This window comes from Sceloporus undulatus, chromosome 6, assembly GCF_019175285.1.
Source record: "Sceloporus undulatus isolate JIND9_A2432 ecotype Alabama chromosome 6, SceUnd_v1.1, whole genome shotgun sequence".
NCBI classification, from domain to species: Eukaryota; Metazoa; Chordata; class Lepidosauria; order Squamata; family Phrynosomatidae; genus Sceloporus; species Sceloporus undulatus.
Window position 1 is genome coordinate 12,330,694 of NC_056527.1, and position 17,741 is coordinate 12,348,434.

At 37.9% G+C, this 17,741-nt stretch overlaps 1 protein-coding gene across 5 annotated transcripts in view; it reads right to left on the reverse strand.

Annotated features, from left to right (window-relative positions):
• Window positions 1-17,741, reverse strand: part of LMBR1 (limb development membrane protein 1) — a 79,350-nt gene that overhangs the window by 32,446 nt on the left and 29,163 nt on the right. For 4 of the 5 annotated variants that reach the window (XM_042473372.1, XM_042473373.1, XM_042473376.1 and 1 more), the window contains 4 exons: window positions 4,117-4,243; window positions 3,668-3,736; window positions 2,874-2,938; window positions 1,395-1,467 (listed from right to left, as the gene is read on the reverse strand). In XM_042473372.1, the coding sequence (XP_042329306.1) occupies window positions 1,395-1,467; window positions 2,874-2,938; window positions 3,668-3,736; window positions 4,117-4,243 (334 nt within the window). Of the gene's footprint in view, window positions 1-1,394; window positions 1,468-2,873; window positions 2,939-3,667; window positions 3,737-4,116; window positions 4,244-6,409; window positions 6,434-17,741 lie in introns of those variants that run through there. The other variant, XM_042473375.1, reaches the window with a different exon arrangement.

Below are 17,741 nucleotides of genomic sequence, written 5' to 3' on the forward strand. Positions count from 1 at the left end.
TTGCATGGTGTCCTCTCCTCTCCCACTTCAAGCCAGCAACAGATTTTACTGTTATTAAACTACTGGCAGGCAACAAATGTCCCCACTGCAAATTATATATACTATATAGTACCTATTTAGTATTCACGAAACAAAATTTAAATAGCCTTCCCTATGGTTTGTGGGTCTGAACCTTGTAAAGGAGAATGCTTTCGGGGGGGGGGGGGGCGGACTGTTGCAAGTCGCACATAAAATAAACATGCTACAGAAATTTAAAATAAATCCCAGAAGTACTCAGGTGTACAGGTAAACATAACAGAAATATAGTGCAATTATCCATTGTATTCCCTGGAGATCATAATTCTAAACCAATCATGAACAAGAATTAAACCATCCAATTTTAAAAGTACTTTTTATACCTAGGCTCAGTCATAAATGAAAATCGAGAGTGTAGTCAAGAAATCAAAAGAAGACTATAATTTGGAATGAGAGTTTTATACTTACTGTGAGCATTTATTCTTGGATGGCTCAGATAAGCAACCCACAAAGCTGCTTTTGGGCAGACTAGTGCTGCAATTTGTAAGATAGGAAAACCATTTCCCTTCATAAAGTGGGGTAGCTTGGGTACATCCCAACTTTGTAGATTGCTTATTTGTGACACTCAGAGAATGAGATACTGGTACTTACCATACCAGTGACACAAAGGGAATAACCCAAATTTGTGGATTGCTTATCCGTGCCATCCAGATAATGGCAGCTATGAAGGAACTAGATAAGTTCCTCAACTGTAAAGATAAATCATTGAATAACAAAATCAGGATTGTTCATTACATATTTTTGATTTCTATGTATGGTTGTGAAAGCTATGCAGTCAGAAAAGCTGTCAGAAAGAAAATCAACTCATTTGAAATGCAGTGCCAGGAAAGAGTACAACCAACTGCCAAAATGATCAATAAATGGGTCCAAAAGTAAATGAAGCCTGAACTCTCCCTAGAAGCCAAAATGACCAAACCAAGGCTATCATACTTTGGTCAGATCTTGAGATGGCATGGCTCATTAGAAAATATGGTAAGGAATATTAAAAGGGAGGCAGTAGGAGAAGAGGAAGACTGCATTACTGGTGGATCGATTCAATGAAGAAAGTCACAGCTTTGAGTTTGCAAGGCCTGAGCAAGTTAGTTGATGACCACATGCAGCAAGAACAATAAAAATCACAATAAATATCAAACATGAGCTAAAATCTAATTGTATACTTCCACTACTCCCGTTGCTTCCATCAGAAGCAGAATTGGTGAAACCCTCTTCCCCACAAAAATATGACTACAGGTTACATGCTCTGAAGGGCGGGGAAACCCTCTGGAGCAGGTTTTTGTCTCCACACTTGAAATATACTATCATCCTCTGTCTGTACTTACCGTTTAGCCTCCTCATGATAGCTTCTTCTTCTAGGGTGATAATATATATTTGTTCATCCAGATCTTCAAGGATCTAAGTTCAAAAATACTGAAACTGAATAAAACATTCACTAGGAAATATGCAACAAGTTCACATACAGTATGCCATACCTATAATCTACAGAGATACACACACTAATGAACTTATACAACTGACCCAAATGGATCTACAGAGATACACATGCTAATTAACATACACAACTGACCAAGTGTGGACTAGCCCTCAATTGTCTCAAATGTTACACAATAGTTGTGAAGTCAAAGGCATTCATGGCCAGCATCCATAGTTTTTTGTGGGTTTTTCGGCTATGTGGCCATGTTCTAGAAGAGTTTCTTCCTGACATTTCACCAGCATCTGTGGCTGGCATCTTTAGAGAATGCTTGCCTGGAAAGGACTTGGGTATATACTGTATATTGTGTGACCTGAAAAGGGAGGAGTAATTTGCATGTATATTGTTTGTTGTTAATGGCAGGCCTCAGGGTGAGAGGGTCTGCAAAAGAGGATTAATGTCTGCTTGATAGTGCTCATTGTTTGCTGGGAGATTTCTCATTTGCATTTGTTGAGTCTTTATCTTGCTATTTTTCAGGACTGGTAGCCAAACCCTTAAAAGAAACCCTGAAAGTAAACAAGGTTTGGCTACCAGTCCTGAAAAATAGCAACACTCACCCTGAGGCCTGCCATTAGCAACAGAACAATACACATGCAAATCATTCCTGCCTTTCCAGGTCACACAATATATATACCAAGTCCTTTCTAGGCAAGTATTCTCTGAAGATGCCAGAACCAGGTGCTGGCAAAACGTCAGGAAGAAACTCTTCTAGAATATGGCCACATAGCCTGAAAAACCCACAAAAACTATTACACAATAGTTACTTAAAAGATTATACTTTTAGGTATGGTGGGGGTTATGGGAAGGTATCTGCATGCTGGTAAATGTATCTAAACAAGTATTTTCTTAGCCTGGGATTCAAAATAAAATGCACCCACTATTTTATTGTCAATTAGTTTACACTTTACTATAACTGACTAAAGTCAGTAACAGTAAATAAATCAGGTTAAATTCATTCATTTGGTATACCACTGACCAGAAGTGTAGCCTAGTATTTACAGCATTTAAGGCAAAGGTGGGTAACTAGGATGCTCCCCTGTTGGTACTGGACTACAACTGCTATTATATCACTGATCATACTAGCTGAAATTGATAGGTATTTGAGTCCAACAACATCTGGTAACATATTCCTTATTGCTAACATAATAAAAAACCTTTAAAATCTTCTCTTAAGATTTTTTTTAAATGCCATATTTTTGTTCAGAGAAGTAAGGCTGAGTTTTTACAATGGTATTACAATTCAGCCTCCTTAAGAGATCACATCAAATATAGGCTGTTGGTGTATATCACCTGCTAGTTTGGACTTGTTCTGTTAGAATGCCGCTCTTACCGTTGGCTTTACAAGCAACTGACCCATTACTGTAAACATTCGTGAAAGTCCCACTGGCGTACATACTGTGGAGGAAGACACATATCAGCCAATCTAGATGCACAGATTCTATCAAAAAATTTTTTTACATTTCAACAATTTTAATTTTTACCAAAGAGACTAAAATCAGGTATTTTTGTCTCAATAAGGTAATGGTTGAATTAAAATGACTCAGACTTTACAAACTACAGCTAGTTTAGGTTTTCAGCTGACTACTGAAGCCTCTATTAACATATTCTACAAAATGCCCCCAGAAATAACTAAATGCTGTACACTGGCAATAGATATGTCTCTGCTGGATTTCTAGTATGGACAATCAATATAGGAAAAAGCAAGGTATAAATAAGTATTCAAGTTACAGAATATTTTTAAGACATGTTAGCTGATTCTCAGTCATTTGGCCCTCAGTTTCCCTTTTTGTAAAATGTACAACATTTTAAAAAAACAGAGTAGTGGTTACCTTATCTTTAATTATTAGAGATCAGACATTAAAAACATACTGTATCATGTACACATGGAAGAGGCTCTTATGAATGTCAAAAGAGAGTTAATCCAACACAGTAATTTTCAAAACTAATGAGTCCTTTTATAACATGTAGTCTTGAAAGGTGGTCATAGCTGTTATACATATCTAACTAGTATAAACAAATGCAAAGAGCCAAGCATGAAGAAAGATATCTGAACTAAAAGGGCCACAATACTTTCAATATTTGTTAAATATTTTTTCTTCTTCTAGTATATATTCAAAAACTTACACAGAAGTAACAAACATCCCATCAATGATATACAGGAATATAAATAGGGGAGGTAGAATTCCCAAAGATCTGCAAGTGAAAATGTAACAAGGATTCAGTCAGTGCACCATCTTGTCAAACCAAAGCAGAATTGGGGAGCGAGAGGGCAATGTCTATTGCTATAATCAATATAAAATTGAATACTATATACAATCTCTCTGGTAATAAATCTTAATAAAATGAATCTTCTCTTATTCGTAATTTTAATAAAAACAACAATCCTTATGATTTTCTGGAAGAAAAATACTTGAGTATTATGTCAGCAAACCCAATTAGCTAAAGACAATCAGTGTTGCTTTAAGCAAATCACATTTTAAAAAATAACATATAATTGGGATAGAAATTTTAGATGCTAGTTATCCATATCAACATTTTAAAAGATAATAAATTATGTTATAAACATTTCATACCATACAAAGACTCCATACTCGCAGCATCATTGTCTATGAGAGCTGAAGCTACCCACACTATTCCAAGGATGAGCAGTGCAAGAAGAATGAGCATTACAATGGTCTCCAGAATGCGTGCTTTGATCCCCTAGAAGAATTAATAATTTGTATTACAGAGAGAAATACCACTGTTTAGCACTTATATATTAAGTGTGTTTTTGAGAATCTACATTAGAAGTTGTAGCAGCAGCTACTTTACACAAATACTTTTACATATTATCTACAGCAACATTTTAAAAAGGAGGATTATTTTTATTAATACAGTGGTACCTCGGGTTACGAAATTAATTCGTTCCGCGGCTAATTTCGTAACCCGAAAAACCTTCGTAACCTGAATTGCCATAGGCGCTAATGGAAAAAATAGCTCTCTGCTGCCCTCCGGTGGCGAAATAGCGCCGAGGTTTTTTCGTAACCCGAAAAAACCTTCGTAAGCCGAAACAATAAATCCCTATGGGATTTTTTCGTATCCCGAAAAATTCGTAAGCTGGGTAATTCGTATCCCGGGGTACCACTGTACACCCAACTGAGAAAGACTATTAGGAAATTTTATCTCCAGTTCCAACCAATTGAATAGAAAGCTAGTTATGGTAAATACCTCTCCAAAAAATTAGAGTTTGCTTAGGTATAAGTAACCAAACTTAAAACCCATTCAAATACAGTTTCCATTGCCACTGTTTCAAATTCTGTTCTTTACAATCTAGAATGTTCTGAACAGCATAACACACGAATAATATACTTGCACACATAGATGTTTCCAAGTATGCTACACAAGTTCAGATACTTAACATGTAGGTGGAGGGATAAACCCAGCAATAAAGGTCTTAGAACGTTTCCTAGAAATCTTGCAACTCTATACTCTATAACAGAGACAGACATTGTTTTCTCCAAACTGTCAGGATTTTTTTTTCACTGCAAAATAACCCATTCAGACATTCAGAACTTTTGATATTTTATTCAGGACATTCATATGCTCAGTGAAAATAATCACGCAACTGGGAAAACAGACATTACAAAGCTTTGTCTATTTTAAGACTCATAATAAAAATCAGAGACGGTTGAATATTTCTATTTTAATAACTGTTGACAGTTTTGAGCTTCCCAAACAGGCTTATAGTCCAGAGCAGTAAACAAAATTCTCAGTTGGGACATTAGTCATGTGAAAAAGGGAAAAGCCATTCAGTACAAAATACATCCCATTTGAAAAAGGAAACTGGCATTCTAAATCTGATCCTACATATGGTTGCTGTTGTTGCTAACTGCCCTCGAGTCAACTTCGACTCATGGTGACCCTGGAGATAAGATTCCCTGTTTTCTACTGCTCTGCTTTAGTTTTGCAGGTTCATGCCCTTCAATTCTCTAACTGAATCTAGCCATCTGGTGTACAGTCTTCCTCTCTTTCTTCTACCCTTAACCTTACCCAGCATTACTGTCTTTTTTAATGAGCCGTGCTCTCATGATGTGGCCAAAGTACAACAACATCCATTTAGTCATCTTGGCTTCTGGGGGTATTTCTAGCTTGATCTGTTCAAGGACCCATTTGTTTGTCTTTTTGGCTGTCCATGGTATCCTCAGCACTCTTCTCCACCACCATATCTCAAATGAGTTTATTTTCTTTTTATCTGCTTTTTTCACAGCCCAGCTCTCACATCTATACATAATGATGGGGAATACTATGGCTTGGATGATTCTAACTTTGGTGTTCAGTTGTATATCTCTACTCTTTAGTAAAAAGTATAATATATTTAGCACAGAGTTTGGTATCTGTATATGGTAAAAGACAAGAAATACAAGAAGACAGTCATGTAATTTCTGGATGAGCTGTATAGATAGATCTCTGGGTGGCTAGTAAGGATCACCAATTTTCAGTTGTTCAGCAATAGCAACAATAATTACACATACATAATTCTATATTCCTGAAATGAAGAAAGCTAGCAGAAGGGAATTTTAGGATAGACAGTAGATGTTACACCCCTGAAGTCTGCCCACCCTGATCTAGAGACATTTACAATCAAAGAATCCAGAGTTAGAAACAACCACAACCACCATCTATTCCAATCCCATCAAAAGATGGCCATCCAACATTTAAAGACCTCCATAGAAGTATAATCTACACACTCCGCGGCAATCTATTTCACTCCATGTAATTAATTTTGTTTACCACAGGGACTAGAACACACTGAAACATCATTTCTATCAAACAGAATTCATTGTTTCTAAATTGATCTTAGACAGAAAACCATGTACCCAAACAAACCTTTAAAAGTGTCAGAAATGTTAAAAGATGGATACACTTTAGCTTCTTTTCTACAACTAGACCCATTTTCCAAATGTCTGCTGTGTTTCTTTTCATCGTTACTGACAATCTGCTGCAATAAGTAACCCTCCTGAAAAACAGAGCATGCCTGTAAAGTAACTCTCCAGCTGGAAATCCTGTTCATGTATGAATGACAGCTGACTTTACAATCTTGTTGCAATGAGAGACAAGGAAGCCACGAAGCATAATTATGAAGAAAAAAATCTCTCCTCCTCAATAAATCTGTATTAAAGGAGATTATTATTATGTCAATTGAAACACATTAAGACATGCTCTACAATAAATGTGTTTACAACTCATACCTAGAGGGTAGTTTCTCTCTGTGCATGGAGTGTGGGTTTTTTTGTTGTTGTTTTTTATGACAGTTCCTTGTTTATGCAGAATCATCCTCTTTTGAATTAAAGTTTTTGGAGTGTGTACGTTCAGAAAACTTTAGAATAAATAACAGCAATGCACAACTCAACGGAGAATTCTACAAATATTAAGTACCTGAAACAACCTGGGCTGTCAAGAACTAAAGGAGAACAAATTAAATCACTTGATTATGAGAAAAGAACAAAGGTAAACTGCATGTAAACTGCACATGCACCTCGGAGTGCTAAACTGATGTATCAGTAGTACCGCTGTCAGTAAATTAGGAAAAAATACAGAAGCAGTTTTTATTTCCCCACTTATTCAAACATTGAATAACATACGGGAAACAAACATTTCAGATGAGTTATTGGTTTATGAAAGCAAATTACCAAAACAAAATTAACAAAATTTCTGACCACTATGCCCGCATCACCATTTATATAAGTCCATTGCCTCATAATAGATTCAGTTTCTCCATCTGACGTTTTGTGAACCAGCTTATTTGCTGGTTGAAATCCACATGCTTGCAATCCAATGAAACCAGACTCTATTAGACTCAATCTAGCTTTCACAGCCTGAGCTAAGGCCTATCATAAAGGCACAGTGGCAGAAGAATCCACTAGATTCTCTTTAGGCAGCCAAATGCTACCACTATCCTAATACACAGTGCCAACCTATACAATACAACAACCTATATTTTGCCTCTAAGCCAGGGGTCAGCAACCTCCGGCCCCTGGGCCGGATGCGGCCCACGGAGGCCTTTCCACCAGCCCCTGCCTGCCCCTGCTGCCAATGCTGACGCCGACGCCGCCAATGCCGGTTGCGGCTTTTCGCCGCTCCCGGCCGGCCACCATTTTGTTTTCAAAATGGCAGCGAAGTCTCGTGCGACTCGACCCGTGGTCGCATGAGACTTCACCGCCATTTTGAAAACAAAATGGTGGCAGCCTAGAGGCAAAGTCTCGCGCGACCACAAGAAAGGTCGTGTGAGACTTTGCCACCATTGGCAGCGGCCCTCTGGGAGGCCCGTTGCCTTCGCTGGGGCCTTCCAAGAGGGCTCCGCCGGCGGCGGCGGCCCTCTGGGAGGCCAGTTGCCATTGCTGGGGCCCTCCAAGAGGGCCCCGGTGACAGCAAAAGGGCCTCTCAGAGGCCCGCTGCCACCGCCGGAACCCTCTTGGAGGGCCCCAGCGACGGCAAAAGGGCCGGCAAAGAGGAGGAGGCCCCCAGCACTGGCGGTCCCCACCGGCTTTTTTGCCGGCCTCTGACAGGGCCTGGGGCCCCGTCAAGGGCTGGCAAAGAGGAGGAGGCCTGGCCCCTGGAGGGTAGAAGCTCCGCCCCCAGCATGCGGCCCCACCCCCGGAGGGTGGAAGCTCCACCCTCCGGCTTCAGCCCCCCCAGTCGTCTGAGGGACAGCAACCCGGCCCCTGGCTCAAAAAGGTTGCCTACCCCTGCTCTAAGCCTTCATATCAAGTGTCACAGTTACAGCTTCCAAATTTTGCTATATGAAAAGAGTCAAGTGAAAAATATATTTTAGACATATTATGAAGGCAGCTGAAAGTGTGTATTAATAGCAAAGGAAAGCAATTTTTTCATACAAGCCCATATCGCTGCCTCATGGCAATGCCTGCAAAACAATTATGTCTAAGGAGCTCTGTTGGCTGGCTAAAGCCGATATACTATACAATCACTACACTTTAAAAGTATGAATACAGCTTCCATATTATGCTCACATACTGCTGGAAGGGAAAAAAAGCCCTTTTGGAATATTAGCTTAATGGACACTTCAAAGTTTTCTCCTCCCATCCAACACAGACTCTACTGTGAGACTGGATTTATGTAACTTACTAAACAAACAAAAATTAGCCAACCTATATCACATTACAATGCTTGTAAAAACATTAGTTATTAGGACATATAACTGAAATGTTAATTAGGTTGCTTTGTAAATTTAATGAATTTTCTTTAATATTAACTTTCCTAATTTTAAACAGGACTTCAAGAGTTAAACTACACCATGTGTCAGTGAACCTAAAACTGTGTTCATAAAAAAAAGTAGATCAGGTGTAAGGAGGGCACAGCAATAAACTGACATGTTTCCACATAACTCAAATTAATAATACATGATTTCTACAGAACATCTTGACCCCTTTCAAGGTATGTCAACATTACCTTTTACAGGCACTGCCTTTGAATGCAACTGGCAGGCCTGGAAAACATTTCTATTTTCATGGCACACAAAGCCCATTATTTTCATTTGACAATGAGGTGGTGCTTAGTAATTTTAACCAAACAAGCTATTCGAATTGCAATAAACAGAGACATCACTGATTCTATGATTCTAAATGCCTAGAAAAGCCATTGTGAAGAAGATCTAACTCAAACGTTTAACATCTATTGACTACTTTTTATAATCTCTGTAGACATGAAAGGGGAAGAGACTGAAATAAATATTATTTACTGAGAATATCACATGATAATTTAACATTTCAACAACACTCCAGAAGCTGTTTGTAAAAGATAAACTTTGTCCATTCAGAAGAAAGTGTAGCTTTTATGAAGCCAGTCTCAAAAAGGTTTTGGCGTTTTTATTTTTGTTTTATTTTTAACTCATTCTCATCTTATCTGGATCCTATCTGCAGTGGGAAGGCCCAGCACTTGAAAGAGGGAGAGACAGAAATCAGATGGAACTGACACTTGATCTCATCTCTAATGCAAAACATTACAAAATTAGGTCTGTAAAATGATACACTAAAAGTTAAGTTTCCTCCAGAGGCTGCAATTTTATTTTTTAAAGCAACAAATTAACTGTTAATTTACATGAACCGGAAAGAATTTATTTCCTCAAATATACCATTGTTAATGAAATAGAAATGCTTCTGGCCATTAAATCTTTAATACAAAAGTAGGTACCAGAGGGAGAAATAGCATGGAACGAATAGGGATAGGTTCCTACATCACATCACAAAAATAAAATAAAAAAGAGCTGTTTGCTTATGTTTCAGCAGACTTTTTACTAAAGAACTAAAGATATACACATGTGAAATGAAACAAACATTGCATAAGTAAACAAAAACACTGGGAATCTTCAAGAGAGCACCTCAAGGCTTCTTCCAAAATACTTCCAAGTATGATTTTTTTCTCTTTCACCAGTCTAATTTTCCATTTTAGCGGCCATACTTATAGGTGTATGCTTCTTTTTTTAATATGCTTGGGTAGCTGCTGAGGCTTATCTATTCTTCCATTTTCTCTCTCTTTTCCTGTTAATCAAGCTCAGTAAGGGATTCCAAAGGCAGCTACATTTCTATCCTGCCTGTTGTAAGGGGCATACATGGCTACAATTGGGTTGGTTAGATTAGAATGCCGCCCTTTCCCTGCTCAAGCTTTATTAAATGGTTTAATACAGACATCTACAACTGAACACCAAAAGTTTATGTTTCTCCAGTCCTCCTTCATCATCATCCAAATGCCAATGCTGCTTCTAGCTAGACAGAGGACAAGGAGGAAAGGGGGCCGAGAAGGCATGAAAAGACTTTGGGGAAAAACCTTCTTTCTCAGAGGCTTTGTTAATTGAGGTATGCCTGTAATATATTACTCTATATTATAGAAATAATGTGTTCGTGACATGTTGCTGGGGGGCGGGGGGGATATGAATTATCATAGTTTAGTGTAGTGGTTTGAGCATTGGACTACAACTCTGTAGACCATGTTCTGAATGCTTGTTTGGCTATGGAAACTCACTGGGTGCCATCGGGGAAGTCACACACTCTCAGCTTCAGAAGACGGCAAAGGCAAGCCCCATTACATCCAATTTGGATTACTGTAGCACACTGTACATAGGGCTGCATTTGGAAACTGTAGAGCAGGCACAAAACCTGTCTATAATCCCCTTCTTGACACAGCTTCTTCACTGGCTACTAGTTCATTCTGGGCACAGTTTAATGCACAAAAACAGACCATCTGAAACTCCAGCCCTACTGGCCATCTCACCTTTTGATGATTTGGAAACAGGACAAAACTGATCTGGTTTTTAAAAAAATAAATAATTTATCCATGTTAGAGGAGGCATGTTTCTTTGGGAATTACAATCTTTACATATCATGTTTACTAACTGCAACATCAGGGCACTAATACAGCTGCAATACCATATTTTGTCTTTTGTTGCTTTTCAAATATATGTTTAATAAAATCCATTAGTCAGTTGCAAATAAAATTCTAAGCCAAGGAGGACATCAGTTATGGTAATGTGTTTTAAATACGCAGAATTTTAAAGAAAATGTTAACTTCAGGTATTGGTACATGTGAAAAAAACTGCATGGCCTTTGATGTCACTGATTAAACAACTTTTGCTTCTGGTTTTTCTAATGAAAGAATAAATGGACTGTAATATAGCACAATTCAGTTACATACCAATAAATAGTTCACTGAGATCCAGGCACTAAAATGTCAGTCTGTGCTGAATGATTTTTATAGACACATAAATATGAGTGTAAATGCCAAATAAATACACACATTTAACCACATTCCAAAGAATATTTGCAGAGCCAATATTCACAGTAGTTTGTGGTTATTTTAGCATCATACTTTAAACAGATATAAAATAAGCAAATGAGCTTCTGCCGAATAAAAAGCCAATATCATTCTATTTAACTATTTATCTGGGTAATCTTGCAAAAAATCCTTCTTGACAACGAGACACATTTTAATCAAGCGATGCCTCCCCATAAAGAATTACCTTCTCCTGTAGTCGTGCTATTTTCATTTCTAAATCTGTCATTCTGTGACATGGCCAAACTTTCAAATAAACTAGTTTATAAGTTCCATGAAAGATCAGAAAACACCCTCTAAGAGGTTATGGCGCATTGTTCGCATATATTAAATATTCACAAAATATACTAATTAATTATACTGATTTTAAAAATTAGAGTAGAACCATGAAAGTCAGGCAAAACAAATCTGCATTCAAAAGTTTTCTTGTTAACAAAAATGGGATTACACTGAAGCTGGCAATTTTAATGTTAGTTTCGAGAACATTTTGATTGGTGTATGTTCTCACGTGGTATTGCAGTCTTACACTGCGAATGTTTCTGTTACGTCTGATATAAACAAGATGATTTTGTGGAATTACAGAAATGTTAATGTAATTTGATCTATTTTGCTGCCATGAACAAGTATTTGGACAGTACTCTATCACTTATTACTTAAAAAATATGACTAACCTGTATTGTTGTTAAACTTAGTTTTCTTACTAAAAGAATTCTGTGCCAGGAAGGAGGAGATAGAAGTGGTGATGAGGTTACTACTTGACACACAACAGCAAGTGACATATTGCTCAATTTTTTGTAAGGAACACCAAGATCAAACATTATGCAAGTTAAATTTCCTTGAAAGGTTCCCAGCAGGAGTCTTCCTTTTGGTTTGCAAAGAGCTTGATTTCCTTTCTCCCACAAAAAAAGTCTCACCCAGAATATCCATGTGCCACTAACACTAAGCAGCACTTCCTCAATCACTTATTTCCAACAATTTATGGATGATCAGTGGCAAAACCAAGCAAAAAATAATGAAAGAATGCAATGAAGCGTTCTTGAGACATACTGGTTTAGACTTCCTACTCATTTCTGTGTCTAATATTGGGGGCCTGATACAAATTAGTCACAAGGGGGGAAGTCATCTGGTCATAAAATACAGTACATGGTCACTTTTATGTAAGTTTGCCAAAAGGGACATAAACCAGGACAATTTCAAACTGTGACACAGGATAGAAGTATATTAAAACAATCTTTGTTCCTCCTCTATTGTGCTGTCATGTAGCTCAGCTTTATAGATATCCTGAGCAGCAACACGGGCCTCTTCACTTCCACCTGGCCTACCTAATTAATTAAGCAAGGAAGTTACCTCAAATTTTTCTACCATTTGCTTTTATTATCAAAGAATCTCTTTTGATGTTCTCCAAGTTAACCTCTTAATCCACAGACTTTTTCTGGTGTGTTCCAAACACTGAAATGTCTGGATGCTTTACATAATTGCTCAGGATGTTGCTGTCGCACATAGTAAATTTTATGCCAGAAAAACAACAACAAAAAGAAATCAATATTAAAGCAACAGCAAGGAATAAAACCTTTAAAAAAATAACGGTCTGTGATCTTGTAAAATTTATTTATCAGTTTTGACATTCTGGTAATATAGGCTTTACATCTTCAGCAAAACAAGCTCAAAAATACTGTAGGAGTAATGGTTTTGTTAATATTTCAAGTATAACCACAACCAGGCTATGTATAAGCATGGCAGCTGTCCCACAACTAAATAATACACAAACTGAATGTACAGACTTCTTATTTTATTATCCATTGAGATTTCAACACACAGGCTGCAATCCAAAGAGCTACTTAAGCCAACACAGTAGGTTTGTAATGTTTTATTCCCTTTAAACAGATAGAACATATCCACATCTCCTGACATCACAACTCCCGCTAGCAGCTAACTCAAGTCATTGAGAGTCAGTTAGACTGGAGAGAAAAAGCAGAGATACAGATATTCAGAAATATGGAGAGCATAACATTTTGCTTGGAGGACCCCAAAATATACAGAAATATGAGGAGTAAAGGAAGTACTGTACTGTATATACTCATGAATAAGTCTAGAAATTTTAGTCAAAAAATTGACCCCAAAAACTTGGGTCAACTTATTCACAGGTCAATATAAGTACTGAACTTTTGAGCCATTCCTTTTCTCTGAATAGAGTGGTAAAACGCGAAAGCTTAGTCCATCCTGGGACCAGCAAAAAGAAGCATGCATCCCCTCTGCTCTCTCATCCATCCAGCCTTTAGGATGAGCAGTTATGCCTGACAGAATTCATTTCCTTTCGCATCATCGTTTACATCTTTTGTTGCATGTCCTTAAGTTTTACCCTCGGCTTATCCATGGGTCATATTAAAAGCCATAATTTTGGCCCCAAAACCTGCCCTTGACTTACACATGAGGTCTACTTACAGTCAAGTATATACGGTAAACAGAAAAAGAGCCCCCACCCCAAAACAAACCATCTCTATGACACTCCAATAAGCTAGGAGTTATAACTCCAGAAGTTATAGAATGCAATGTCAGGTGCAAAAGAAAGTGGGGGAGGAATACAAACAAGGATGTTAACTGGCCTTCTTGAGCCCTTTACAGTTTATAATATGTTGAAGAGATCGTAACTGGTTGGATCTATAAACAGAAGAACTGGTGTCAGGTAATAAGGACATCTGCTATATTTTGTTACAGGTCTACTGATCATAAGCTATTTTTAAAATTGAAGGGTGTTTCAAAATTAAATTGCCATAAAGCATAGTTGGCTGAAGGGAGGATTGTTGCTGCTTGAGAAACATGTTTGTTCACATGCTTGTATCAAGAAATTTTACATATCTTTATAACATGGATTTTGGACAATGTGCTGGATCGAGACAACCAAAACAAACCATGCTGCTAGTTGTCTTCCATAGGGTCTTGCTTAAGACTGCACAAAGAATTACTGTATTATAATTAAGAGTCTATACCAGTTGTCACACGTCTTTCTACGCTCATAATCTCTTTGGTTTATCTTCACTTTTCTGACTCTAGCAAAATGGAAGTATCTGTGGAAGACATTTTCTGCAAGGGACCTTGCAACTCATCACCAAGAATCAGTCATTTCACATAACAGGCAGACTCTTCCAAACAGGAGCAGTTGTTTAAAAAATCTTGCAGCATACAGATACTGTATAATCATTAGATATAAACTAAAGAATTAGAATAGTAAATATTAGACCTTCAGGATATAGCTCCTCCTTATTTGTATTATTGGATTTTAAGCTTTGTGCATCATTCTAAGTGTATGAATAAGTGAAAGGATGAATTCTACAAATAAGTCAAAGTAAAATAACTGGATAACTTTCAATCATCAAGACAGCGGCTAATCACCAAGACTATAATAAACTCCAAAACTGTTAACAAGGTAGATGACTACTGAAAATAAACATTCAGAGTGAAGATTGATCTGTCTATATTTACAGTTTAAGGAACATGGAGAAAAGTGCAGACCCAATAAAAAATTAAACAGTGGACTATGGGGAAAGGCCATTTAAGCAAGCCCCCTTTTAAAGGGGTGCAGTTAACCCCCTTAGGCCTAAAATATCCTGTCTGAATTAAGAGAATGGTTTAATTAAATCCCTAGACAGCGAATTATGTTTAGTTTGAATTTTAGAACAAGAGCTGAATCCATCCGTGGTGAATGGCCAATTTCCGTATCTGTATCTCTGTGTAATATTCAAGTGCTTAAAAAAACCTTTTGCCCAAGGGTATAAATGGGAGCCTACTAGAGAAGCCATATGCCATCAAGAATGAATGCCATCAATTAGAATGAAAAAAGAAAAAGAAAACAATAAAGTTACAAGCAGCTAAATGGGGGGATTAATCCTATTAAAAAGAACAGAAAATATTAGTCTAATTGGCATAAACTTTACCAAGGCTGGCTGTACAGTAGGCAAGTTGTGCTACAGCTTCTTATATAATACTGTATATTACATTTACAGGGAAATAAAATAATAAAATGTAACAGGACTGTAGCTGGGTAGTAATCAAAGGAGAGAAAGTACATCCCTTCACGACTGCAAATTTAACATTGCCTATTGAATAACAATGATAAAGGGATTAAGAAAAGTCTGTAAGATAAACATTTTCTCCCCTAAGTCTTCACCAGTTGTGAATGTTTCTGCCAGTCTTAATTCTAACTTGAACATTATAGATATAGCCATACTTAACTATCCAGGAGACATTCTGGATGCCACTATGGGGACAATGTTTACAGCCAGCATAAGAGCAAGAGCATGTTCATTCATGATAAGGCAGGAGCAATGGAATCTGCAATTCTGCAGGAAATGTACGGTACATTTCTCAATAGGATCTCTTCTCTATATTCATGGTTAGAGGATCAGCCTTGTCACATATGTTTCAACCTCAGTTTTGAGAAACTGAGGGGTGAAACAGGTGGTCAAAATAAGCAGGTTTCTGGTCGGTTTCAAGGTGAGGCATTTAGAAGACGCACACCTCCAAGCTCAGCAGAAACTGCTCCCAAGCCAGGCCACAGGGAGAAAAGCCAGACTAAAGAGGAGCTGAACTTTTCCGTTTCTTCCCAGAAAGTGCATGCCTTTGCTCATACGTATAAATTCTGCGGCGCCAGAGCGGCTCTATGCAAACCCTAACACAAATTGTGCACATAAACACCCCATCACAGAAGTGCATTTAGAAGGGACAGAGCCGTCGTACCCGAGTGGTGAAGTTGGCACCTCTCATGGAGATAAGTAAAACATACACAAACCAACAGTCAAAGAGGGGGCATGGGGTGAATCAGGGATGAAAGGAGGCATGACTCTACCTTGCCAGCATCTGTATGGGCACACCTCTGCTCCGATTCCCTGTCCCAGTGGAGCACTGCACATGCAAATGTGTGCAGGTTCACAGGGACGGCAGTCTAATGGGCTGGCAGTCACCAGTGGTTTGCTCCTGCAATGGTGCGCAGGGATGGTGAGGGGAACAGTAAAAGAAAAGTACCCAGTGGTGTGGCTTGAAGCCATGCCATGCAGTCATGACATACGCACTCCAGGCGCCTTGGGAGCCGATAGTGCGGTTCGTGGGGACTTTGAACACTTTCAAAGGTAGCTTCAAGCTGCTTTTTCCTGCCTGCCTGTCTGTTTTGTTCCTGATTGAAGAACAGGAGACTTTTGAGACTCATTTGCAATAGATATAACTGGAGAATTACAGTTATATCTATTGGCATCTGCTGGGGTTTGGTTCCAGGACTCCATTGTGGATACCAAAATCCATCAATGCTCAAGTTCCATTAAATGCAATCGCAGAATAAAATGATGTGAAAACAAACATCTGCTTTTTGGACTATACACACACACACACACACACACTTTCAAGCCATGGATAGTTGACTCCACAGATAAAAAAAACCATACTTATTTTCATATTCATAATGATTGCCAAGTTTTCTTATCGGAGTGTACAAGACCTAGTGATGCTTTCCTCAAGCCCAGTCTTGGCTTTTAGATTATTCAGATATTTTCCAAAAGCATAACCCTGTGCCAAATCTCATTTTTTTTGTACATTTTCACACTTCAGGCCTATAAAGATGTTCCTTTAACAAAACACCACATTGCCAAATGCATTACGCTTTCTAAACTGACTTAATTCTTTTGCCTATCATTTAACACTTATCAGATTTGAATCATTTTTATCATTATGTTAATTACTTTCATTGAATGGGAAGAAAGAGTGAGTCAGAAAGAAGTCAGCCTGAAGGAAAGTGCATACTAGGCTTTGGGATTACAAACTATTAATCAAAGGTGGGGAGGAGAAGAAAGAGGGGAATAAAGGGCTTTTCAAATGTTATCAAGCTACTTATAATAAAGTAAATCATGTTCTGATCTAGTCAGTTCAAAAGTCATTCATTTCAACACTATATCTCAAAATGTTTTCTATATATTCTGTGGCAGCATTTTCCAAATGATCAGGAGAGCTTAATACTGTAACACCTTAAAAATACCTGAGTTAGAGGCCTCTAGGACCCCTGTATAAGTCATACCAAGTTTTCCAAGGATGAACACAATAGAAATAAATCCAGGCATGTGATCTTACATTACTAAAATGATAAAAAAACAAGATCACAGTTTCCTTCATTTTGCCATTTTAAAGGAAGACCACTAAAATAAAGCAAAGAAGAACTCAATACATCTTAGTGTATGAACTAATTCACTGATGTCTACTCATCAATTTATCTAAACAGTAACTACAATTCCAAACTGATAGGCAGTCAATGTACAGAGCCAGAAAAGGGGGGGGCAGTTACAGAACCACCAAATCCAAAACACTGCCAAGTATATACCAGACAGAACATGGTTAA